Below are 25,159 nucleotides of genomic sequence, written 5' to 3' on the forward strand. Positions count from 1 at the left end.
CTCTTGAGCCCCCGGGAAAGCCTGGAGGTGCCCAAGACAGAGGCCAGGAAGACATGGATGAGGGCAGCTCATTCAGGGATCAGTGTTTGCAGAACAAACGGGATACTAGCTTCCACAGGAAACAGCCTCCACGTTCCGCAGTGTCCATCAGGCACGGCTTCTTTCTAACATTCTCATGAGTGTTTTGGGAGATGGGGAAGGACAGGTGGATGCAGGCACTGAGGACCATACTCCAGTTAAACCACTGATGTGGGAAATGGATTTGCAATCAGGGAGCACCACATTTCACCCAACCAAGCTGGCCCTGGGTGTTTCCTGATGTACAGCAATGAGCAGGGTGTGGTTCCTGACTTCACAAAGCTCACAGTCAGTGGGGGAGATACAACCCAAACCATATGAAGGGTTAACGCCCGAAGTATGGGAGGATGCAGGGAAAGAGTTCTGGGGGCACAGAGGGTGGGAGTTTCAGAGGAGAGGCTTGTGGATCAGAGTAAATGTGAAGAGTGGAGTAAGAAGAGACAAGGGGAGGTTGTACGTGCTTTGAAGGGCATGAAACCCAGGAGCAGTCCTGAAGAGGTCAAGCTGGCAAAGGAAGGGAGAAGGAACTGCCTTCAAGGCAGGAGGGGAGCCAGCAGAGATGGCCTCCTCTCCCAGTCGTGGGCATCACTCTTACCAAGAGTCCCTGGTCCTTCCCCCCGCCACCGCCCAGGGTCTTGGTCAGTTCTGTGTCCAGTCTGGCACAGAGTAGCTCAGTGAAAGTTAGTTAAATAATCAGACAGACACACTTTGGTAGCAAGCACTCTGGGGGGTGGATAAAGGTGGGAGGAGACCTTAGCTTAGGAGACTTAGCTAATGTCATAGGATTTTTGAGGCTAATCTGCCTGCAATGCAGGAGACCTGGTTTTGATCCCTGGGATGGGAAGATGCCCTAGAGAAGGGAAAGGCTACCTATTCCACTATTCTGGCCTGGAGAATTCCATGAAGAGTATAGTCCACGGGGTCGCAAAGAATCGGACACGACTGACTTTCACAGGGAGGCAAAAGGAGGAAGAGAACTTTGTAGGCTGCAGTGCCCATGCCTGCCTATGAGTTGAGAATGCTTTCTGTTTGTTATTTATGAAGACAAGAGTGGCTCCTTCTGGTCCCGGCAGGGCTCACTGAGCACCACCAAGCATGGCAGCACAGAGTTGGAGGAGAGCTTTGGCACCACTGGTCGCTTCCCCTCACTAAGACCCAGAGATGGCAACCAGAAGGAGGTAGCATTTCTGAAACATCTGCTTTATGCAAGTGTCTCGTGGTCCATCTACAGTCCTCCTCGTTCTCCCCACCACTCTATAATTAGGAAGCATCGCTGTGACTGCATCATCCAGGTGAAGACACTTAGGATAATAAAAATGGCAGCGTCACAACTCAAACCAGGTCTGTCTGATGTCAGAGTCTGAGCTGTTAACCACAAATGGAAAGAGCTGAAGACCCTTTGTCTTTAAAGCACCAGAGGCAGTCTTGCTAACAGGTCAGCTTTCCATGTGGATAGAAGCCTGGGGGAGAGGCCAGCTGGGCGGTCAGGCTCTATGGGTGTGTGTGTGTGTGTGTGTGACCAGCTCCTCTTTGTCTCTATGATCTTGGGCAAATGAATCATTGAGGTTGTTGTAAAGGTTAACTAACAACATCAGAATGCATATAAATTACATGGCACAGCCCCCTGCTAACCTTGTCCATGGAAGAGGAGTGGGCAGGGCAGAATCAGGGAGGGCCATGTGAACTGTCAGGGACTTGTAGAGGCCTACCCAGCATTGAAGAGGCTCTGCAGGCAGAAAAACAGGAATCACTGAGGCACCAGGGTAGGCGACTTATATCACAGCAGGGGTGGGAATAACGAGCAGCCCTGCAGGGCTGGATGTGGGTGGTGGGGTGTGGAAAGGCAGGGGATAAAACAGCCCAGAAAGACAAAGACTTGGGGAAAGCCCTCTGGTGTTGAGGAACTCAAGGTAGGGAACAATGGGGAGTCAGTCTCTACTTCGCTCTAGCTGCAGGGCTGAGCATGGCCCAAAGGCGGCAGCACTGAGTGAAGAGGGGCTGTGGTCAACCCCCTAAGAGAGATGATAGTGGCCGGAACTGGGACAGTGGCTGATGGGATAGAGAAGAGGGATGGATTTGAAAGGTATTCTGGAGTTGGATAGCTAGGCTTTCATGACTGTGGTGTGTAGGGATTGAAGGAGAGGGAGTCAGGCACCAAGATATCCCCCCAGATTACTAAATTCTTAGGTCTGGGATCACCAGCGTCTTCCTCTAAAGGTCAGTGAAAGTTGCTCAGTCCTGTCTGACTCTTTGTGACCCCATGGACTATACAGTCCATGGAATTCTCCAGGCCATAATACTGGAGTGGGTAGACTTTCCCTTCTCCAGGGGATCTTCCCAACCCAGGGATCAAAGCCAGGTCTGCCGCACTGCAGGCGAATTCTTTGAGGGAAGCCCACAGAGCTACTCATAGCCTCAAGGTCAGGACAGTGCTTAATGCAGAGAAGCTGCTAAGATATGTTCGCTGAATGAATACACATAGAACAAACAACAAAACCAATAACTAGGACTTACTCAGCACTTGGTGCTATCACACTTACCTCGTAAACGTGTCCTCTCATGAATCCTCAAGACAAATCAGGGCAGTAAAGAATGCTCACGACCTCTCACCAGAGAGGCTTGGAGGAGAGCCGGAAACTGCTCAGAACTCAACGCCAGGCAGGCGCTGACACGGAGCCAGCACCTAACCGTCTCATTAAGCCCACAAGAGGGGTGAGCAGGCAAATGAATGAACCAAGAGCGGACTATCGCCGAGGCTCTGAGCAGAGTCAGGCTGCCAAAATAGCGGAGAGCTGGAGTTGACCGGGTGTGCTCCACCCCGCTGGGCTCGCGTGTCAGCTCACCTGCCGCCCCAATGTAAACCACGTACGCCCCCATCCCAGGGCACACCTGTGCGCATGCGCGACCCAGCCGGGCCCCATTGCCCCCTGGGCACACCTGTGCGCAGGTGCATCCTAACCCCCTACCCGGCCGCCCTCACCTGCGCGGCAGAACTCCTCGGCCTCCTGTGGTACCAGGTCCTTGACGCGGCTGCCGTAGGTGAGGCGTGCGTCCTGGTCGTAGGCCTTGAGGGTCTCGCTGGAGCTGTAGGACTTCTGCGGGGCCTTGCCCTCTTCGCTGTCAGCCGACGAGCTGGTGTAGCGGCGCTCGGCGTCACGGCGCCGGGTTAGCGAGCGGTATGGCTTCCTCTCCTTCACATCCATGGCCTCCGGCCCGCACTCTTCCACATCCACGAACAGGGTCCTCGCCGCGCTCAGGGCCGAATGGTCTGGAGCCCGAGAAACCAAAGAAAGGGCATGAGCTGCAGACCCAGGAGGGAAAGGCGAGCCCGGGGTCCATCCTGGACCTCGCTTCACCCTGCAGTGCTGTGGATGTGGGTCCTTGGGCTCTGCAGACTGAGGGCTCCATGGCCACGCAGCCGTAAGTGGCACAGGGGGAACTTGCACCCAAAGTCGGTAATGATGAACCCCTTCTTGTCCTGCTCGGTGACCTCTCCACCTGTCAAGATGCCTGGAGCCTCTACTTCAGTGATGGGAATCAAGAAAGCTGATATCGAAGGCCAGAGAGCACCGGTTTTTCAATCGCCCTGGATGGGAATCACATGTGTATAGGGGCCCTGGGACAGGGCCTCACACAGAGTAGGGGCTCCTTAAGAATATGTGAAATAATGACTACATTCAGGCATTGCAATAAGCACTTTACATATATTATTTTATCAAATGTCATATGTCCCCAGATGTTTTTATTTTCTCCAAACTTTTCTGGAAATGAGCAAAGGTGTAAGCAACCAATCCACAGTTATCACCACTAGATAATTAATTACCTGCTTATTGTCTCTTTTCTTGCACTAATATGTAAGCACCATGAAAGCAGGGGCCTTGACACTTTTATTCACTCCTGATTTACTGCACCTCAGAGAAGGCAATGGCACCCCACTCCAGTACTCTTGCCTGGAAAATCCCAGAAGCCTGGTAGACTGCAGTCCCTGGGGTTGCTGAGAGTTGGACACGACTGAGTGACTTCACTTTCACTTTTCACTTTCATGCATTGGAGAAGGAAATGGCAACCCACTCCAGTGTTCTTGCCTGGAGAATCCCAGGGACAGGGGAGCCTGGTGGGCTGCTGTCTATGGGGTCACACAGAGTCGGACACGACTGAAGCAACTTAGCAAGCAAGCAAGGTGAAGGCTGGTGCCTCTCATACATATTTAATAAACCAGCCAACCAATCTCCATCTGACAGATGAGAAAACTGCCATGTCAAACCTCCTTGAAGATGACTTGGGTGTGAGTATCAAAGCCAAGATCTGAAACCAGGTCTGTTTGACTCTAAAGCCCCAGTTTTCCTATTTTATTATTCCCAGGTGAGTCCCCTCCCTCCCACTGCACAAAAGTGTCCTTACAGGTAGGCTGGTCCTGGCAACCGTGCCAATCAGAGAACTCCCTCACCTCCAGACTCCTCCATCTCATTGGAGGCGCCACAGCACCTGCTGTATACGTCTGGGGTTTGCCAGGGTATCTGATTGATGGGAAGCTCCTCACCTCCTATTCTCTTTTCCGCATCTTGACTATTTTGCCCTGCTGCTGCTGCTGCTGCTCAATCACTTCAGTCGTGTCTGACTCTATGCAACCCCATAGATGGCAGCCCACCAGGCTCCTTCTTGCCTGGAGAATCCCAGGGACGGGGGAGCCTGGTGGGCTGCCAGTTCCTTCTCCAATGCATGAAAGTGAAAAGTGAAAGTGAAGTCGCTCAGTAGTGTCCGACTCTCAGCAACCCCATGGACTGCAGCACACCAGGCTCCTCTATCCATGGGATTTTCCAGGCAAGAGTACTGGAGTGGGGTGCCATTGACATTTTTAAAAGCTGTTATGTCACCCTCTTTCTCTTTCCATATGTCTTCCTTTGGCGTTGGGGTCCAAACGTAGCCAGCCCCCTGCAAGAGTCAGGAGGTCAGCACAGGAGGAAAGCAGAATATCCTGCACAAAGTATGATTAGAGCTCTTTCCTGAAACATACCACCTTCTCAGGCCTTTCATAGTTCCACTTTTCAGAGCAACATGGGCATACACAATGTGCTGTTGTGTCATGTCCTAATAGAGAAGCAACAGAGGAAGAGCTGCCATCAAGGAGTCTCAGGGACCAACAAGGAGGGTGGTAGGTCTGTCCAGCGGGGCAGTGGTGTTCAGTGCCTGCCCATGCTGTGACATAGGAGTTTACGGGGAGGCTGGAAATTTAGACTTGGATGTAAAATGTCTGATTTTTAAATGTTATCCATTATTATATATAGGCCAAACTAAACACACCGATGGAAACCACTAGCCAGAACAAAACTGACCCAAGTTCTGCCTCTGATCATGAGGTATCAGTATCCCTTTGGCCTGAGGAGGCACTCTTCCTTCCCAAGTCCCCCAGGGCAGAGCTTAGCTAGGTTCCAATGCAACCTTTGTCTGTCTTATTAAAGGGCCCTCTGGACCCACTCAAATGGGGTCATATGTCCTAACCCAGAAAACTGCAGCACTTTCTCTGCAAGAAAACATCTGAGGTTACCACTAGATGCCTTTGGGATTTATCACGGATCCCGAGTGTCTGCTGCAGACTTCCCTCTACATAGTTTTCCATGATCTTCAAGAGTGCAAGTATTTGTGACTTTACTGGTGCCTCAAAATAACCACGAAGTATATATGACAACTATATGCACCCCCCCCATTTTATACATGAGGCCACAATAACCCAGAGCCCTACCATCTCCTACCCAGGGGCATATGGTGAGCTAGTGGCAAAGCCAGCATTTCTAGGCAGACTACAGTCCTTAGGGTTATAATTAGAGCTAGTTGAAATGAATAAAGGACATTTTGGGGGCTCAGTTTTCAACATGGCCCTGGAAATTAGTGCTGGGATAAGGGGGTTTGATCTAGGATACACAGCACACAAATCATCTTCCTGGGGCCTCAGGGCACTGAGCTCTGCCCTCTTGATGCTAGGCCTCCTGACACAAGCTGTCAAGCAATGATCTTCTGAGTACCTGAGGACCAGGACCACAGGGAAGACAGGGGATGATACTTTCTATTCCAGGGTCTGCAAAATATTTTCTGTCTAAAATCCATAATTTGAAAAATATCTTCTGTTTTGAGTTGATACACAGATATATGTATGTGAGTGTGTTTGTATGAAATGGAAAAAAAGATATAAAAGTTACTACCATGAGGGGAAATGCACTCTCATATTTCCTATTTCATTCTCTTTCATTTTTTGAAAATGGCTGATTATAACTCTCTAAACTGAAATCATAGCCCAGTGCTGGCTTTTTACTCAAAGCAGTGGAGGTGATGGAATTCCAGCTGAGCCATTTCAAATCCTAAAAGATGATGCTGTGAAAGTGCTGCATTCAATATCCCAGCAAATTTGGAAAACTCAGCAGTGGCCGCAGGACTGGAAAAGGTCAGTTTTCATTCCAATCCCAAAGAAAGGCAATGCCAAAGAATGCTCAAACTACCATACAATTGCACTCATTTCACATGCTAGCAAAGTAATGCTCAAAATCCTCCAGGCTAGGCTTCAACAGTACGTGAATTGAGAATTTCCAGATGTTCAAGCTGGATTTAGAAAAGGCAGAGACACCAGATATCAAATTGCCAACATCCATAGGAAAAAGCAAGAGCATTCCAGAAAAACATGTACTTCTGTTTCATTGGCTACATGAAAGACTTTGTGTGGATCACAATGAATTGTGGAAAATTCTTAGAGAGATGGGAATATCAGACCACCTTACCTACCTCCTGAGAAATCTGCATGCAGGTCAAGAAGCGACAGTTAGAACCGGACATGGAATAATGGACTGGTTCCAAATTGGGAAAGGAGTATATCAAGGCTGTATATTATCACCCTGCTTATTTAACTCATATGGAGAGTACAGCATGCAAAATGCCAGGCTGGAGGAAGCACAAGATGGAATCAAGATTGACAGGAGGAATATCAACAACCTTGGAACTGCAGATGACACCACCCTTATGGCAGAAAGCAATGAGGTACTAAAGAACCTCTTGATGCAGGTGAGTGAATAGGAGAGTGAAAAGCTGGCTTAAAACTCAACATTCAAAAAATGAAGATCATGGCATCTGGTCCCATCACCTCAAGGCAAATTGATGGGGAAACAATGGAAAAAGTGACAGACTTTATTTTCTTGGGCTTCAAAATCATTGCTGATGGTGACTGCAGCCATGAAATTAAAAGACACTTGTTCCTTGGAAGAAAAGCTATGACATAGAGTATTAAAAAGCAGAGACATTACTTTGCTAACAAAGGTCTGTATAGTCAAAGCTATGGTTTTTCCAGTAGTCATGTATGGATGTGAGAGCTGGATCATAAAGAAGGCTGAGTGCTGAAGAATGTTTTCGAAATGTGGTGTTGGAGAAGACTCTTGAGAGTTCTTTGGACTGCAAGGAGATCAAACCAATCAATCCTAAAGGAAATCAACCCTGAATATTCACTGGAAGAACTGATGCTGAAGCTGAAGCTCCAATACTTTGACCACCTGATGCGAAGAGTTGACTCACTGGAAAAGATCCTTATGCTTGGAAAGACTGAAGACAGGAGGAGAAGGGGATGACAGAGGGTGAGATGGTTGGATGGCATCACTGACTCAATGGACAACAGTTTGAATAAGCTCCGGGAGCTGGTGAAGGACAGGGAAGCCTGGCGTGCTGAAGTCCATGGGGTTGCAAAGAGTCAGACATGACTGAGCAAGTGAACAACAATGGTTCAGCCTAATTTGGATAAGGATTTATGGGGACGGCCACCTCAACTCGGTTCTCTCTGACTCCTTACCTCCAACCAATTACTTCAAGTAACAATAATGATGGTGGTGATAATAATAAGCACTCAATTAATTTTAATGTTAATTGGTCACTAATAGTTCATAATATGAATAATGGCATTATTAATATCCAATATACTGTTCTATTTAGTAGCTATTAGGGAGTGTTTTACTTCATAACTTTTACTATAATTTTATGTGATAACATTTTAATTCTCACTTCAATCCAGTGTTATAGGTACTAGAGTTCTCTGCAAAGTACAGATGAGAAATTAATGAGGTTAAGTATCCTGCCCAAGGTTACACAGCTCTTCAGTGATGGAACCACAGTTTGGACCTAGGTGACTCAGCTCAGCACATGGATATAACCCCTGAATGGTACTGCCTTTATGGACTGTGCCAGGTCATGCCACTGCCTGCCTTTGTCCCTCTAGCTGCCCTGTGGAGCCTTCCGGATGAATTCCATTTTCTTGGTCAAAATGGAAAGCTCTTCTCCATCTGGCCCACCTTCTGTGGCCTTCACACCTCTGTGCATGCCTGCTGCATCACAGAACATCCAGCTGACTGGATAGTCTGTGTTCACGTCTGCATCTCCTCCTGACTGCAGGAGGCTGAAGGTGGGCCTGGCCTCCTGAGTGTTCATGAAATGTCTGCTGAGTGAATGAATAAGTAAAATTACTTGGCAGCTACTTTATCCCTTCTTACCAATCTTAAGCGATATAAACTGTGGGTAGTTACATTTAGGCCATGTGTGCTAGGAACAACTAGGATTGAACTAAAGGCATTGCTTGGATGTATGATTTTTAAATTTCAAAGGCAACCTGGGTTTGAAGTATATGTCTACCACTTCCCAGCTGTGTGACCTTGGTCAAGTTATTTAACCTCTCTGTGCTGCAGTTTCCTCATTCAAATAGTACCAATCTCTGAGGTTGTTCTGAGGATGAAATGAGTTAATACATAAAGAAAAAGGTCCTACTGTATAGCACAGAGGACTACATTGAACACCTGTGATAAACCATAATGGAAGAGAATATATATCTATATATCTATATATATCTGAATCACTTTGCTGTACAGCAGAAATTAAACACAACATTGTAAATCAACTATACTTCAATAAGATTTAAAAAAAGAAATACATGCTAGTCATTATTATCATCAGGAAAATCCCACATTTTAGTCTTAGAAGGCTCCAGTTACATGTCAATTATAACTGGAGAGGGAATATGGCCTTGGAAACATATGTTAAAAAAGTCCGAGATGCAGTTTTGGCTGTTAAACTGGTGGATGACTATGTCTCTTATCACCATGTACCTGTTGACTGAAGACACTGGCTGTGAGGCAAAGGCTCAGTAATTACAAATTATTAAGAACACAGTTCTCAAATTCATGGCTTCCCTGTTCCAAAGGAGAGGCAAGGAGAACATTTGCCTTGCTCTCATTTCCTTTTCACTTTTTCCATTTTAGTCTTAATATAGTAATTCAGTAAATATTTACTTCTTTTAAACAGATGGGAGATTGGTCATGGTTCACACTGAAGCTGGCATTTAATCGAGAGAAAAAGAGAAGGTTGGGATGAAAGAAGTGACAGTGGAGAAAAGCTCCTGATGGAGCAAGGGTGTGCAGTAGAGGGATGCGGAGACCCTGGAGGGGTGGGGGCAGTGCCGGGGAAGGGTGTCAGTTCAGCCCTGCAGCCCCCAACCATGCGCTGGAGGACAGAAGCACCCACACACGTCCATGCCTATGCAGTCAGTCCCTCCTTAGCCTGCTGCCCTCCGAGTTCCCCACCTGACCCTCCTGACCCTTCCTCTGCTGCTTCTCACTGACTGCAGAATAATCCACAGCCCAAGTCACCTCTACCAGAAACACCCCTCTTGCCCGCTGAAACTCTTCTACAGGTAAGCCCTGAGCACACAAAGTTACCTTTGCAGAGGAGTGCATTTCCACAACCTGTTAGAGACCACTCTTGTGCTAGAACTCGTGTCCAGAGATGAGCAGGATGTGAGTTCTGTGGGGGCAGCTCCCCGTCACTCTGGGGTGTCAGCCATAGGTACCATCAACGAAGGGTGCTTCGAGAAACCATGAACCACACTTGTATAGGAGAAGGAAATGGCAACCCTCTCGAGTGTTCTTGCCTGGAGAATCCCATGGACAGAGGAACCTGGCAGGCTATAGTCCATGGGGTTGCAAGAGTTGGACACAACTTAGCGACTAAACCACCATAGTTGCATGACCTTCTCCTCACTTTTGGTCGGTCTACAGTGAAGGAGTGTGGGCTCTGGACAAAGGTCGGGAAGAATCAAGTCTGCACTGAATGCTGTGCTTGGTGCTTCCCACACAGACCCACATGAACCCTAGTTACTTCTTATTTTGGTGGCTGTGCCTTGACCTGGAATCAAATCCATGCCCACTGCACTGGAAGCACAGAGTGTGAACCAGTTAAGCCCCCTGATCACTTCTCAGTTTAGAGAGTGGGCTCAGCGAGCCAGGTGGTTGACAACGTTCACACAGCCAGTAAGCCAGCGATTCTAAAATCCATATATATATATATATATATATATATATTTTTTTTTTCTTTTCCTTGGAGCTGGATGCAGATGGATCTGAAGGCTTGAACAGTGTGTGAATGTGGAGACACGTGCTGATGACGGCAAAAGAGGCAGCGACGGTAAAACAGCGGTTAATTGAACACCTACTCATGCCGGAGCTTTGTAGGTATTGTTTCTAATCCCTGCAACAACTCGGCAGGTTAGATGTTATCCTCTTATTTCATATTTTCTCTTATTTACTCTTAGTTTACAAATGAGATAACAAGCTCAAAGAGATTAAGTGATTTACTCTTAAATCACATGGCTTCCAAATGTCAGGGTCTAGATTTGAATCAGAAGAAAATGTTTAATCCTGAAGAAAGGTATTGCACACCTAGAGCCAGAGGTTAAGTTGTTTAGTAAGTGATCGCTAAGGACCCTTCCTGCTAAGTGCTGCGGAAGATGCATGGCGGCGAGGCATGAGACTGCCTTCCTGCCTCCCCTCCTCCCCTCTCCTCTCGTCCCTGCCTCCCTCAACACTGACTCCCTACCCAGGTCTGCAAGCCTTGTGTGAGGCTTCAGTGGACAAGACAAATGAGTTTCCTACAGCTTGGAGTTTCTAGACAAATTAGGCTGGGGAGGCACACCAGAATGGCTGCGAATGTAGGTCGGGTGGACCAAAGGTGCAGAGGCGAGTCAAGAACCACTGCCCAGAGAAAGTGACATCCAAACCATGACCAAAGAAAGTCACGTAAAAGCGAGCCAGGCTAGATGGTCTTGAGGTAAGGAGAGAACAAAGTCTCGATCTGTGATTTCCCCATTTTCTCTGACCTATAGTAAAAAATACATTTATTTCACCCACTTGAATCCACAGATTTTTAACAAAAACAAAAAACTTCAAAAAGCATGCCTAATCTTTCCTCAAGAGTGGAATCTGATGTTTTCTATCTTATTCTAGACTACTAAAATAGAAATATGGACGGGTTGCCAACCTAGAGTCTGAGGAAGAGCGTTCTAGGTCACAGCCTGGATGAAAGTGGAGGGGCGGGGGTGGGTGGTGAGGGAGACTGGGAACAGACCGAGTTCAGACTTCAGAGAGGGAAAGAGGTTTCAGGTCAAGCTTGAGAGGTGAGGAGTGAGCAGGCTGGTAGAAGAAATAAAAAGATATTTCTGTGAGCGATTATAGCGTAAGTGGACAGTACAAAGTGAAAAGGCAGGTGGTAAGAAACTTGCGCCTGGAAACCCCAGCAGAGCGTGCTCTCTGGCTTGGCAGTCCCCAGCCTCTGTGGCACCAGGAGCCGGTTTCAGGGAAGATAGTGTTTCCATGGACCCAGGCTTGGGGTAGGGAATGGTTTCGGGATGAGTCAAATGCATTACATTTATTGTGCACTTTATGTCTGCTATTAGAACATCAGCTCCACCTCAGATTAGCAGGCCTTAGATCCTGGAGGTCGGAGAGCCTTGCTCTAGCTGGTTTTCTGGAGGTGGGAGCAGGCCTCCAAGAAAGGCAAGGATGTGGGATTCAGGAAGAGAAGAGGATATGGGGAAACAAAGCTTTTGGTGTTTGGGAAAAACTCACAAGGCCAACCTGGGCCCTGCACATAGGCTCCAGCAATATTTATGAGGGCAGGGGCCTGGAGCATTCACACAGAGACCTCATCAGACGTACGGCCCTGCCTAGGACCCTTTGCCCCTGCCAGAGCCTCAGGGAAACGGGGGCTGTTACCACCCTGGGTTTCCCTGCAACCTCAGAAATGACCAGAGACGAGCCAGGAAATTGACTGAATTCCTACTGGACTAAAGTTTTATAAGTTTTCTTTAACACAAGCACACGGTGATATTTTCAGTTCTTAGTGTGTCAAAAAGTGCCCATAAATATTTCAGAGCTAAAATGTGTTCTGCAAAATGCAAGTCCTGGGCAGCATGTGTGTGTGTGTGTGTGTACATGCAGAAAGTCATCATAAATTTTAACTTTCCTTAGTCCTTCAAAGTCTGCTCTGGCGAGTCCTTTGTTTTCAATTCCAGCATGATATGAAGGTGAATGCCAGGGAGAGAGGCACCTCATCTGTGGCAGGTACTGTGCTGGTTTATGCACAAGCCACAGAGGCAGGCACCAGTATCCCCACTTTACAGATTTGGAAACTGAGGCTCAGAGTAGCAAAGGGATGCTCCATTCACACAAAATGCCAAGACTGGAATCCAGGTGCTCTGTGCTCCCTGTGGCAGCCCCCAGAGCACATTTCTCTGACCTGACACATTAGGGAATCCCCTGCCTTTTAAAGTGCCGAGACAGTGATTACGACAAGGGCAGTGAAGGGCAAGGACTTGATGTGCATTACCTCATTTAGCCCTCACCAAGCCCCAGAACCATTCTCTTTTAACAGACGAAAGAAACTGGGATGTTTAGAGGTTAAGTGCTTTGCCCAGAGGACCACAGCAAGGAAGGGGAAGAGCCAGGATTCAAACTTGGGTCTCTGTGACCCTCGGGCTCAAGCTTTTAATCAGAACCCGTACTGCTTCTCACATCACCCCTTATCCTAATGTGCTTAAATGTTCTATCTGTTCTTCCACCTTGTGTTTTAAGCAGCGTTAATTCTTCTGATCAACTAAGTTAGCACCTCCCCTGGACTTGTACAGTTTCGCCTCTAAGTGTTCCTGCCCAGAAAGCCAGCACTGTGGGCCAGGGAAAGGGCTTCCTTGGGGACATGGTGGACTGTGGTCCTGTGCCCAGCCTGGCTGTGGGGACATCCCTCATCAGCGGCTGGCAGGCAGGTGACAGATGGTCCCGCTGCCCACAGGAGCCATGTCGCCCTTCTGTTGGAAGGCTTGTCACGGGGTCAGGCACCAAAGGGCCCATGGTTGCTGTACGGGCACAGGTCTCTAATTCTGGCTGGGGGAACTCCCACCAGGGCGGCCCCGGCTATGAACCCTCAGGGCCGAGCCCATGCAGGACACAGAACAAAGTCAGTCCTCAGCCAACAGGAGCTATCACTGGGGCTGTAGTGTCCAGATTCCTCCAACTACAGTCTCCTCTCCCAAAGCTATTTGCCTGCCAATGATTCCCCTTTACAAATGGTGACATCGCAGAGTCAGAAAATGTGGCATTTATGGTCTTAAGAGTGAAAGCACCAGCAAAGGTCAGCAGGTCCATGTCCCACCCACACCGGGTGGTCACACCCTTCCAGAACCAGGGACTTGACTGCCTCCAGAGACATCTGTGGCTGTGGGATTGTGCTTCCTGCCATGGAGCCACACCTGCTTCCTTTCAGCTTCTTTCCACAGGCCTCAGCTCTGCCCCCTGGGGTCTCAGGCAATGAGTCTAACAATTTGTGCTGGCAGCCGTCTGGGCTGAAGAGGGACCAATCTGTGTGTCCTTGAGTCTTCTCATCAGATGGAACATCTCAGCATCCCAGTCACCTTTCCCCAGGTTCATCCATCTCACTCCCTTTTCCCATCTAACGAGGCTTCATCAGACCTAGGGTGAGGTTTCTCGCCTTCTGAGATCCCCCCCCCACTGTGGAGTGTGTTTCTTCCACAGTCTCCCTCACCTTTTGAGACAGACCACTTTCTGTCTATGGAATGTGCAGCTCTCTAAATAAATCCACTTCTTATCTGTCACTTTGCCTCTCACTAAATTCTTTCTGCCATGAGACATAAAGAACCTGAGCTTCAGTAAGTCCTGACTCTAGAAGCTAAGGTCCTCACACATTCAGATGGAAGATGGGATGAAATCCATCCTCCTGACCTCAATCAAATAAAGCTTGGGCTCTGTCAACCTCTGCCCCCATTCTATTTTCAGTTCTCCTCTGCTCAAGTCCTTTCACGAATAGCACATACCCTTAGTTTAAAACTTCTCCAACTTTGCTCTTTGGGGAGACACAGCTTTAGCAAAAGGAGGAGAAGGGAACGGCAGAGGATGAGATGGCTGGATGGCATCACTGACTCGATGGACATGAGTTTGAGCAAGCTCCGGGAGTTGGGGATGGAGTGGGAAGCCTGGTGTGCTGCAGTCTGTGGGGTTGCAGAGTCAGACACGACTGAGCAACTGAACTGCTGAACTGCTTTGGTAAAAGATCCCATTGTTCTCCTTACTTGCTGCAAGTAATTAATCCTTCCTTCTCCACAACCCTCCTTCCCCTAAAACAATCTAGGGTGAGACTTGGGGGACAAGTAGTTTGACCAGAGCAGTCAGAGGACAGACGTGTCTACGGTGATTCCAACACAGTGAACACAAAAGAGCAGCTGACACAGACACTTGGGCGAAGAGGGTCACCAGCTCGGGGGTCCTGAAGGAGGTGACACCTGAGCTGAGGAGGGAAGGCTGTGTGCTGTGCTTAGTCGCTCAGTCATGTCTGACTCTTTGAGACCCCATGGACTGTAGCCCGCCAGGCTCCTCTGTCCCTGGGATTCTCCAGGCAAGAATACTGGAGTTGGTTGCCATTGCCTTCTCCAGGGGATCTACCTGGCCCAGGGATCGATCCCAGGTCTCCTGCATTGCAGACAGATTCTTTACCATCTTTACCAGGGAAGCCCAAAGGAGTTACCCGGGGGACAGGGGGAAGAGAGTGCTCAGGATTGCTCACATGCCTCTCTCACGGGGCACAGTCTGCATGTCCCTCACCCTCTCTTCAGCACTGGACTCCATATTCCCATGGGGCAGCTCAAACCTGTGTGGCTTCTTTGAAAGGGAGGTACCCTGTGTGCTGAGACTCAATATTTCCATGACCACCACCTTGGGAAACAGTCTCTTCTGCAGTGCAGCACCCCCTGAAAAGGGTCCTCTTTCCTTCTCCCTAGAAAACCAGTATAAGTGCTAAAGCCCTCTCGACTCTCTGTAAAATGTATACAATGGCCCCGCACCGATTTCTCATTTTTTAGGGGTTTGTTCTGAGACCACACTTTGAGATAAGCAGGAGTGGGGAGAGATAGGCCGATTAATCGCACATCCCCTGTGGTATTCAAGGCTTACCCTGTAATGACCTGGGGTTCCTGGGTCAGGCCTCCACTCTGCAAGCGGGGGAGCCCTGAGTGGGGAGAGCTAGAGGGGAAGACCAGCCCCACGGAGAAGCAGGGCTAGATTACGGCTCTTGGAAACAGTGAGACTCTTGGTTTTACCACTAATTCCCTTGATCCCAGAATTTAATCCGGACTCTAAGATGTGCAAAGGTTGCAACTGCTGTGCCCTCTGAGAGCGGCCCAGGGCCTTGTGGTCACGGAGAGGTGGAGATGGGGCTCAGAGGCTGCGACAGCCCGTGAGAGAAGAGCCGGGCGCTCTCAGCTTCCTTGTGTTTCCGTCCATGGCCTCTGTTTTCTTTTTTGCAACATGGGGTGGGGGTGGGGCAGGTCCCACATAATCCATGCCTAAGGTCTGCCTTTATGTTCCCAAAGAGACAGACACACACAACACCACACAGACAGAGTGCAATTCAGAGTGCTGTGTCAAGGGCCAGGGGTTCTGGAAAAGTGCAAAGCCCCTTGTGGGAAGTGCCAGGAGGGGTGCTCCCTGCAGACAAAGCTTATCAGCAAAGGTGCCCCAGAAATGGATGTCCAGGTGGGAAAGCAAGGGAGACAGAAGCGGCTTGGGCAGAATTTTGCTTCCATCTCCGTGTACTCAAGTCTCAAAGAGGTGGAGGAAAAGGCTCGTAAAAATGGGGAAACCCCAGTTGCCTGAAGCTGCCGCCATTTCCAATAATTAAAGGCAGACTTAATAGATATTAGGGCCCTCTTTCCAGCAGCTGGGTGGTCAGGTAATTTTTACTTCAATAATTAGCTGCTGTAAGTCACATAGAACTGGAGACAGATAAAGGCAGGGCCAGTCTCTCATGGAGTTAATTGTGCCCAGGGTTCTACACACCTAATCAAGCTTGCATGGCTCCCATCCCTTTCATCCAAGGCCTCAAAGGACTTTGCTTGTGGTAATTAAGTCTCCTAAATAAAGAAAGCTGAGCACTGAAGAATTGATGCTTTTGAACTGTGGTGTTGGAGAAGACTCTTGAGAGTCCCTTGGACTGCAAGGAGATCCAACCAGTCCATCCTAAAGGAAATTAGTCTTGAATATTCATTGGAAGGACTGATGCTGAAACTCCAATATTTTGGCCAGCAGATGCAAAGAACTGACTCACTTGAAAAGACCCTGATGCTGGGAAAGATTGAAGGCGGGAGGAGAAGGGGATGGCAGAGGATGAGGTGGTTGGATGGCATCACCGACTCAATGGACATGAGTTTGAGTAAATTCTGGGAGTTGGTGATGGACAGGGAGGCCTGGCGTGCTGCAGTCTGTTGGGTTGCAAAGAGTTGGACACGACTAAGTGACTGAACTGAACTGAACTGAACTGAAATGCCGTAAAGAAAGGGATTCTGCTTGGCAGTCTGAGTGAAGAAGAGGAGGCTGGGGTGGAGGTAGGGTGGTTGGGCTTGCCCCTGGCCCCCAGGCTTGGGGACAGAGGACAAGGAAGAGGCCCCGACCCTGACGCTGGGCCTTTTAAGCCTCTGGCTGGTGCATTCGGCCCTGAGACAGGACGACTGCAAGCCTTATGGCATCACTGGCTACCTCCTGTGGAGCCTGGTTCAACCTGGCCCAATGAGGTCCAGATGGGCATCCAAAGCCTTCTAAGTGTTGCAAGCTGGACCGTCTCTGGGGGATGTGTTTATTAGATGCATCACATCAGGTAGGGGTAACTCAGAGACCACTCTCTATTCTCAGAGTTAGAAGGGAGCGCCAAGGATGTAGTGGGCCAGCCCATCGATGTTTGCTTCCCTCTGCATCCTCGTGGAGCCCAGCCTTTGCTTGATCTCCGATGACACTGCTTATTCCTAACATATTTCAGACCCTAAGCCTGACCTTAGTTCATTCTGGTGGTTGATGGTGAGCTGAAATTGCCTTCCTTTGGGAGACTTCCCACTGACCTTATCTCTACCTTAAAATCTCACAGAGAAGCCCTACCCCTCCGCTTCAGATCACGCTCTCTCCCCCTCAAGCTCCAGAAGAGCACAGTGGTGAAAAACACAAGCTGTATGTCAAAAGCCCAATCCCTCCCCAAAATGATACAACTGGAACTCATGGAAACTCCAGCTCATGCTCTGTGGAAGACTTGTCAAAAAGATGAAAGGACAAGCTACGGGGTGGGAGAAGATATTTGCAAACCGCATATTCAACAAAAGCCTAGCATCTAGAGCGCATAAATAACTCTCAAAACCCAGTAGTGAAAAAAAAAAAATTACCCAATTAGACAATGGCCCAAAGATGAACAGATATTTCACTGCAGAGGATATGCAGATGGCACACGAAGAGATGTTCAACATCACCGGCCAGCAGGGGAATGCAAATGAAGCCCCAGGGTCACCACACACCCACCAGAAGAGCGAAGGTGAAAAATCGTGACAACTCTGAACGCTGGCGAGGGTGCAGAGGCTCTGGATCACCCACTCATAATTTCCGGTAGGAATGCAAAACAGTAGAGCCCCTCTGGAAACCAGCTTGGCAGTTTCTTATGAAACTAAACATCCAATTACTATACAACCAAGTGGTTTCCCTCTTGGGCATTTGTCCCTCAGAAACAAAAACATATGTTTACACAAGGATCTGTACAGAGATGTTCACAGAAGCCCTACTCACAATAGTTAAAAACTGGAACCAGTCCAGATGTCCTTCCATAGGCGAATGGCCAGGTAAATGGAATGCCATGGAAATACTACTTGGTGAGAAAAAGGAATGAATTGATGATACTAATGAATCTCTAGAGAATTATGCTGAGTGAAAAAAGCCAATCACAAAGGCTACGGACTGCATGATTCCATTTATAGAACACTTTTGAAATGACAGCCTTTTAGCAAAGGAGAACAGATTAGTAGCTGCCAGAGGTTAGGGATGGGGAAGGGTGGGAAGAAGGCGGTGTGGCTAGAAGAGGGCAGGCAGAGGGGTGCTTGTGGTAACGGAAATGCTCACTGTCTTGATTGGATGCAGATGACAAAATAGTGTAGAAGTAAACACACACACACACACAAATAAGTATAAGTAAAATTGAGGAAATCTGAATAAAACGAGTGGGTTGTACCAACGTCCATACCCTGGTTGTCATATCTATTCTCTTACTGTATTTTTGGAACATGTTACTATACTACTGGGGGAACCTGGGACTAGGGGACCCTGGATATCTCTGGACTACTTCTTACAACTGCACAGAAAACTACAATTATCTTAACAAAAATTTCAATTAAAATTGGTACAGCCACTGCTGTGGAAAACAGTATGACGATTTCTCAAGAAACTAAGAATAACACTACCATGCTGCTGCTGCTGCTGCTAAGTCGCTTCAGTCGTGTCCGACTCTGTGAGACCCCATAGATGGCAGCCCATCAGGCTCCCCCGTCCTTGGGATAAGAACACTGGAGTGGGTTGCCATTTCCTTCTCCAATGCATGAAAGTGAGAAGTGAAAGTGAAGTCGCTCAGTCGTGTCCGACCCTCAGTGACCCCATGGACTGCTGCCTTCTACGCTCCTCTGTCCATGGGATTTTCCAGGCAAGAGTACTGGAGTGGGGTGCCATTGACTTCTCCTAGAACTACCATATGACCTAGCAATTCCTCTCCTCTCCCCTCCCATCAATTTTATATCCAGAAAAACAAAAACACTAATTTTAAAAGATACATGCTCCCCAATGTCTGTAGCAGCGTTATTTGCAGTTGTCAAAATGTGGAAGTAACCCAAATGTCCACTGACAGATGAACAGATAAAGATGATGTAATGGAATACCACTCAGCCATAAAGAGATTGAGATCTTGCAATTTGAAACAACCTGGATGGACTTGTAGGGCATTTGCTAAGTCAAATAAGTCAGACAGAGAAAGACAAATATGGCATGGTATCACTTTATATGTGGAATTAAAAAATATAGTAAACTAGGGAATAAAACAAAAAAGAAGCAGACTCACAGACATAGAGAACAGACTAGTAGTTAACTAGTGAGGAGAGGGAAGGGAGGAGTATCAGAGAAGGGTAAGGAATTAAGAGGTACAAACTAGCATGTATAAAATAAGCTACAAAGATATATTGTATAACACGGGAACAAGGCTAGTATTTTATAATAACTATAAATGGAGTATAACTTTTAAAATTATATTGCATACCTGTAATTTGTATAATATTGTAGATCAATATAACTTAATTTTTTTTAAAAAAGTTCAGCCTGGAAGAGAAAAAATTAAGTATTATGAGTCAGACCAACCTAGACTTAAACCTGGGATCTACTATGTACTTACTGTACAACTTTGGATGAAGAAACTGTCTGAGCTTCACTTTCCTCACCTGTAAGATGGGAATAGTATATACTGTCTTCCAGGGTTTGAGGCTTAAATGAGGCTATCTGTGACGATGCTTAATTCTATGTATGGCACATAAATAAGGGCTCAGTAACCACCAGGAGTAAACGTTACATTATTGTTGAGGATAAGTACCTCTGTGCCTTCTCCTAATTCAATTCCCATCCGCCTTGCCTCTAGCCTGGTTGCCCTTTGAAAAGGTTCTTTTTTGGTCATTGTCACTCGGAAAACACTAGAATTGAAAATTCAAAAGCCTGATGCTGTCTCAATATCAGAAATGGCTCTGGCATCTTATGGTTTCCAGCCATGATGCCATATTTCACATGTCGTTTTGACTAACTGCTTGCTACTTGTTTCCTGTGTGAAGTCTTGTTTACTCCAGTAAGGCAGCAAACTGCTCAGATACATATTCATCTACCAATTCTTAGGGCTTCTCTGGTGGCACAGTGGTAAACAACATACCTGACAACGCAGAAAATTTGAGTTCTATCCCTGGGTTGGGAAGGTCCCCTGGAGAAGGAAATGGCAACCCACTCCAGTGTTCCTGCCTGGGGAATCCCATGGACAGGACAGCCTGTCGTGCTACAGTCCATGGGGTCGCAAAAGAGTCGGAGGCAACTTAGCAACTAAACAGCAACAAGCAGCTCCGAAGCATCTACTAGATGCAGGTGCTAGTGCTAAGACAAAGCCCACCGGTGGGGGCGCTGTGTACCTGCTACAAAACCTGCAGGACGCCTCTGGAGCTTAGAACTGGGGGCACACTGCTTTTGTAAGGACACCCCTCTGTACCACACCCTTGAGGAGTCTCCCTGTTGACTCCAGGGTTGGCCGTGATTGTTGACCAAGGGGGCAGAGGGACATTGTCAACCAGGAACCAGAGGCATGAAAAACCGGTGAGTGTCTGGCCTTGATTTCTTTTGCTACGTTTGTTATACCATGTAACGAGGCCTGGGTTGTCCAGCTTGTTGCTAGAGACACAAGGCTGAGGCAACCAGCCCCTGGAGACTGTGCCAGAGGACTGAGCCCGGAGGGCAGCAGCCAAACCATCCAGCTCCGCCCAGCCCAAATTTCTGACCCCCAGAAGCAGGAACCAATAAGTGATCATTTTAATCCCAAACTCCTAATTAATTGAGGATTAAAACATATACTCCACTATACATAAAACAGATAACCAACAAGGACCTACTGTATGGCACAGGGGACTATACCTAATATCTTATAATAACCTATAAGGGAAGAAAATGTAAAAAAAAGAATACACACACACTCACACACACACACACACACACACACAGGGCTTCCCAGGTGGTGCTAGTGGTAAAGAACCTGCCTGCCAATGAAGGAGGCATAGAAACATGGGTTCAATCCGTGAGTTGGGAAGATCCCTGGAGGAGGGCATGGCAACCCACTCCAATATTCTTGCCTGGAGAATCCCATAGACAGGGGAGCCTGGCAGGCTACAGACCATAGCATAGCAAAGAGTTGGACACGACTGAAGCAACTTAGCATGCATATGTATTCATTATATACATATATATTTGTGAAAGTGAAAGTCACTCAGTCATGACTGACTCTTTGTAACCCCATGCACTGTACAGTCCATGGAACTCTCTGGGCCAGAATACTAGAGTGGGTAACCTTTCCCTTCTCCAGGGGATCTTCCCAACCAGGGATTGAACAAAGGTCTCCAGCATTGCAGGTGGATCCTTTACCAGCTGAGCCACAAGGGAAGCCCCTGTATACTCTATATATATATGGCAGAATCACTTTGCTGTACATCTAAAACTAACACAAAATTGTAAATTAACTATATTTTAACAACTTTTTAAATAATCATTTTAAGCCACTGTATTTTACAGTGATATGTCACGAGGGCTACCTAATACAGGTATTATTATAATGTCTATAGTATAGATGAGGAAACTGAGGCTCATATCATTAAAGTACCTTAAAAAAATGAAGAAATGTTATGAGGACAGTAAGAATAACACCTAATGTTTAAAGAGTATACTTAAGAGTTTATACATTTTCCCACTTTTGGGGGCAATTTAATCCATCATTTTATACCTACTTTTGGGGGAATTTTTCAAAATTACATTTATATTTGAGTGGCTGCTTAATTATATGCTCTAAGCAGATGAAGATCAAGTCTATCTTGTTTAGCACCAAATCTCAAGCTTTGAGCCTTGTGAAGAGTAGGCACTTAATAAATAATGACTGGCTGGATAAATGAACAAATACCTCTGAGAGGCTATATCACGATCCTGTATTAGACAGAAAACTGATGCTCAGAGAGGTGAAGTGCTTGTTTCAGAGTCATATAGCTAGCAAGAGGCAGCGCTTAGAGCAGCCCAGGACTTTGCCTCTAAGTGCAAAGGTCTGTCTTAAATTCTCTGTGCATCTCGAGGGTGAGACAGACAAGGAAATGAATTACTACCCCATAGTTAGGGAGGAATGTTGTTGGATGAATTCCATATGTTTCAGGAATGCCAATCCCCATGCTAAGAGGATTCTGATCAAACCAAGATTCCAGCTGGACAGAATTGTGCTGCAGCGTGAACCCCAGGGCCTGGGATCAGAGGTGCCTGTTAGCACTAGTCTCACGTTTGTACCACTCAGTCCCAAATCCCCACGGGGCGTCCCAGTCAAACTTGTAACACCCAGCAGACACGGGGCCGCTGAATAGCTCTGCTCTCAGCCTTTCACAAGAGACCCCCAGATGTGAGCACTAAGCTCTGCATCCCCCCTGCTCCGGGTGCCCCTTCTCTCTTCTTGGTCTCTCCCTGCTGCTTGGTACACAAAGGTGACCTTCTCACAATGCCCGTAGCCACTCTGTCCCAGATTCTAGCTGAGAAGGCTCTGTGACCCTCACAGCCGCCACCAGGAACAGAGAACAGGGCCTCCGGGCTGCTCAGAGCTTCAGTGGGCTCAGGTGGGCTGAGCAGAGGCCCCCGTGGCGGCTGCAGCTGCCTCTGCCTTTCAGGAGGGCCCGAACCCTCTCTGTGGGGGAGCTCTGGCCCCTGGTCCCTCTGCTGGCTTATGTTACGCCTGGGTCACCGCAGCGCTGCTCCCTGGGGCCAGACCCTCACTTTGTTCTCCTGACTGTAGCCCTCAATTTGTTTTCATTAAGAAGCTCTTCCTGCCACTCCATTAATTCTGCCTTTTTTGAGGGGTTGTTAAGCTCAGTGGTTAGGGACTTCCCTGGTGGCTCAGACGGTAAAGCATCTGCCTACAATGCGGGAGACCTGGGTTCGATCCCTGGGTCAGGAAGATCCCCTGGAGAAGGAAATAGCAACCCACTCCAGTACTCTTGCCTGGAAAATCCTGTGGATGGAGGATCCTGGTAGGTTACAGTCCATGGGGTCGCAAAGAGTCGGACATTACTGAGCGATTTTTAATTTAATTAAGCTCAGTGGTTAATGGTGCCAGTCTTCAAGATTGACTCCAACCCCGGAGAGGATGCGGGGTGGGTGGGGCTCTTTACTCCGCAGGGGGGTGGGTCACGCTCTCTAGGACCCAGCCTGGCCTCTCCTAGGCAGCTCCTCAGATCTGTCCACTGTCCTTGTGCAGGCCTTTCACATCTCAGAAGTCACCAAGACCTGTAAAGCTGTGACAGGGAGAGTGTCGGTCATCACCGTTTCCAGCTTACAGAGGAGGACATTCTTTGGAAGCAGTGCAGAGCCATTAAGAGCATGGACCCTGCAGTCAGACGGCTAGGGTTCAAATCCCAGCTCTGTCACTCCCCAGCTATGGAAGCGGGGCACATTATTTAACCCCTCCATGCCTGACAGCTAAAGCGGAGAGGATAACTGTACCTGTAGGATCGGGTTGTTGGGAGGACTGAGTTAACATATGCAAAGGGCTAAGAACACACTTAGCCCTTGGCTGCCGTGGTGGCGACCACTACTATTGATGCTTCTGCTATTATAAACAACCAAATTCTGTAAAGCAGCTATCTTTCAATAAAATAATAAATTAAAAAAAGAACAAGAGTAACCATCAAAAAAGAAAAAGGTATTGCATTCTGGCCTGAAGTTTTAGATTTCTCCACCCCAGCCACACTATTGCATCAGGATACCGATATCTCCGTTTATCATTATTTATCCCCTCACCTACTCACTGAGGAAATAGTTACTAGAAATGTACTACTGTGTGCCCAGAGCTGTGCTGAGATGCAAGGCCCGCTGTCCCGGAAAGATAGGAAGGGTATCCATTCTGAACAATGTTCCAGTTTGGACCTCAGCCCTGCATTTACGAGGGATGGGCCACAGGCAGGTCATCCTTGGCCGTTCTTTCCTCTTCTGTAAGATGGGGCGTTATCTGTAGAGCTGCCACCCTGCCTTTTCTGAGGACCCACAGGCTCATCTGGGGGCCTGGAGAAGGGGTGTGTTCTGGAACCTTTCCAGAGCAGAGCCCCAGCCCTCCTCCGGCTCTGCAAAGCCAAGAGGGGAGGAGAGCGGTCTCTAAAGCAGCGGCCTTGGGAAACCTGAACCCCCTTCAGAGAGAGGGCTTTGCTTGGCTCTGACTCTGTACTCACCCTGAGGAAGCATCACAAAGCGGGGACCAGCCCCCAGGAGGGCCAGGCCCCACTGAGAGGCCAGATGGCTGGAAACCGGCCCCTTGGCCTTAACCCTCTTGACTTGCGTGCCCTTCGGCCTGATGCCAGAAGAAGGAGCCTGTTCCCTTTCCCTTCTTCGCCTGAGTGCAAGAGAAGGGTGTTTAAATCAGAGCCTTGAACCGAGAAGCAAATGGGAAAGGCTTGTGGAATGATGTTGAACACCATCTAGAGAAAGTCTGGGCTTATAATTTATAGTCTCTGACAAGCAATTGGATTGACCTTCCCAGAGGGAGAGGCCCTGGGGTCACAGAGAGAAAACAGAATGCCAGAGCATTTCCTAACTGGCCCTTCAGAGTCTACACAGCCCTGACAATCAGATGCCCTTCACTCACCCTCTGCTGACCTGAGAAGCAGGTTTTACATCCTCATTTCAGCAGGGAAATGTGGCAGGCAGGCAGGAATGTGGGGTTCTGGCTCAGAACCCCACTCTGCGATCTGGCTTTGTGATCCTAAGTAAATGTCAGTAATACATAAAGGGTGAATACAAACAGTGGCCCTCATCTACTGGGCACCCAGGATGCACCTGGGGATCCTTGCTTGCCAAAGTGTTGCCATTTCATATGAACTGAGGTTCAGAGGGGGCGTGGATTTGCCCTAAGTCACACAGCTCTTTTTTTTTTTTTTTTTTTTTTTATTTTAAGGTTGAGATTTGGGAGCCCACATGAGGAGGTTCAATTTCTGGACCATATCATGAAGATGATGGCTACAGTTATATCCAGACACTGGAGTGTCACAGGGGCAGCTGGATGTAGCTCTCGACAAATATTTGTTCCCATTATTGAGAGAATCAAGGCTCCCCAGAGGTGA

At 48.0% G+C, this 25,159-nt stretch overlaps 1 protein-coding gene and 1 long non-coding RNA gene across 3 annotated transcripts in view; one reads left to right on the forward strand and one right to left on the reverse strand.

Annotated features, from left to right (window-relative positions):
- The window catches only part of TENM4 (teneurin transmembrane protein 4), a 440,205-nt gene extending 435,818 nt beyond the window's left edge, over positions 1-4,387 (reverse strand). Inside the window, exon 1 of one of the 2 annotated variants that reach the window (XR_008714625.1) lies at positions 2,619-2,952. Coding sequence is in view for 1 of the 2 variants with exons in the window: in XM_055581442.1 (XP_055437417.1) it covers positions 3,059-3,281 (223 nt within the window). In the remaining variant the exon portion in view is untranslated. Of the gene's footprint in view, positions 1-2,618; positions 2,953-3,058 lie in introns of those variants that run through there. The other variant, XM_055581442.1, reaches the window with a different exon arrangement.
- Positions 1,418-25,124, forward strand: LOC129652634 (uncharacterized). The gene is made up of 3 exons (XR_008714629.1): positions 1,418-1,513; positions 10,477-10,637; positions 24,994-25,124. It is a non-coding gene; the product is annotated as an uncharacterized LOC129652634 (long non-coding RNA).
- The last annotated feature ends 35 nt before the right edge of the window (positions 25,125-25,159 follow it).

This window comes from Bubalus kerabau, chromosome 5, assembly GCF_029407905.1.
Source record: "Bubalus kerabau isolate K-KA32 ecotype Philippines breed swamp buffalo chromosome 5, PCC_UOA_SB_1v2, whole genome shotgun sequence".
Lineage (NCBI taxonomy): Eukaryota > Metazoa > Chordata > Mammalia > Artiodactyla > Bovidae > Bubalus > Bubalus kerabau.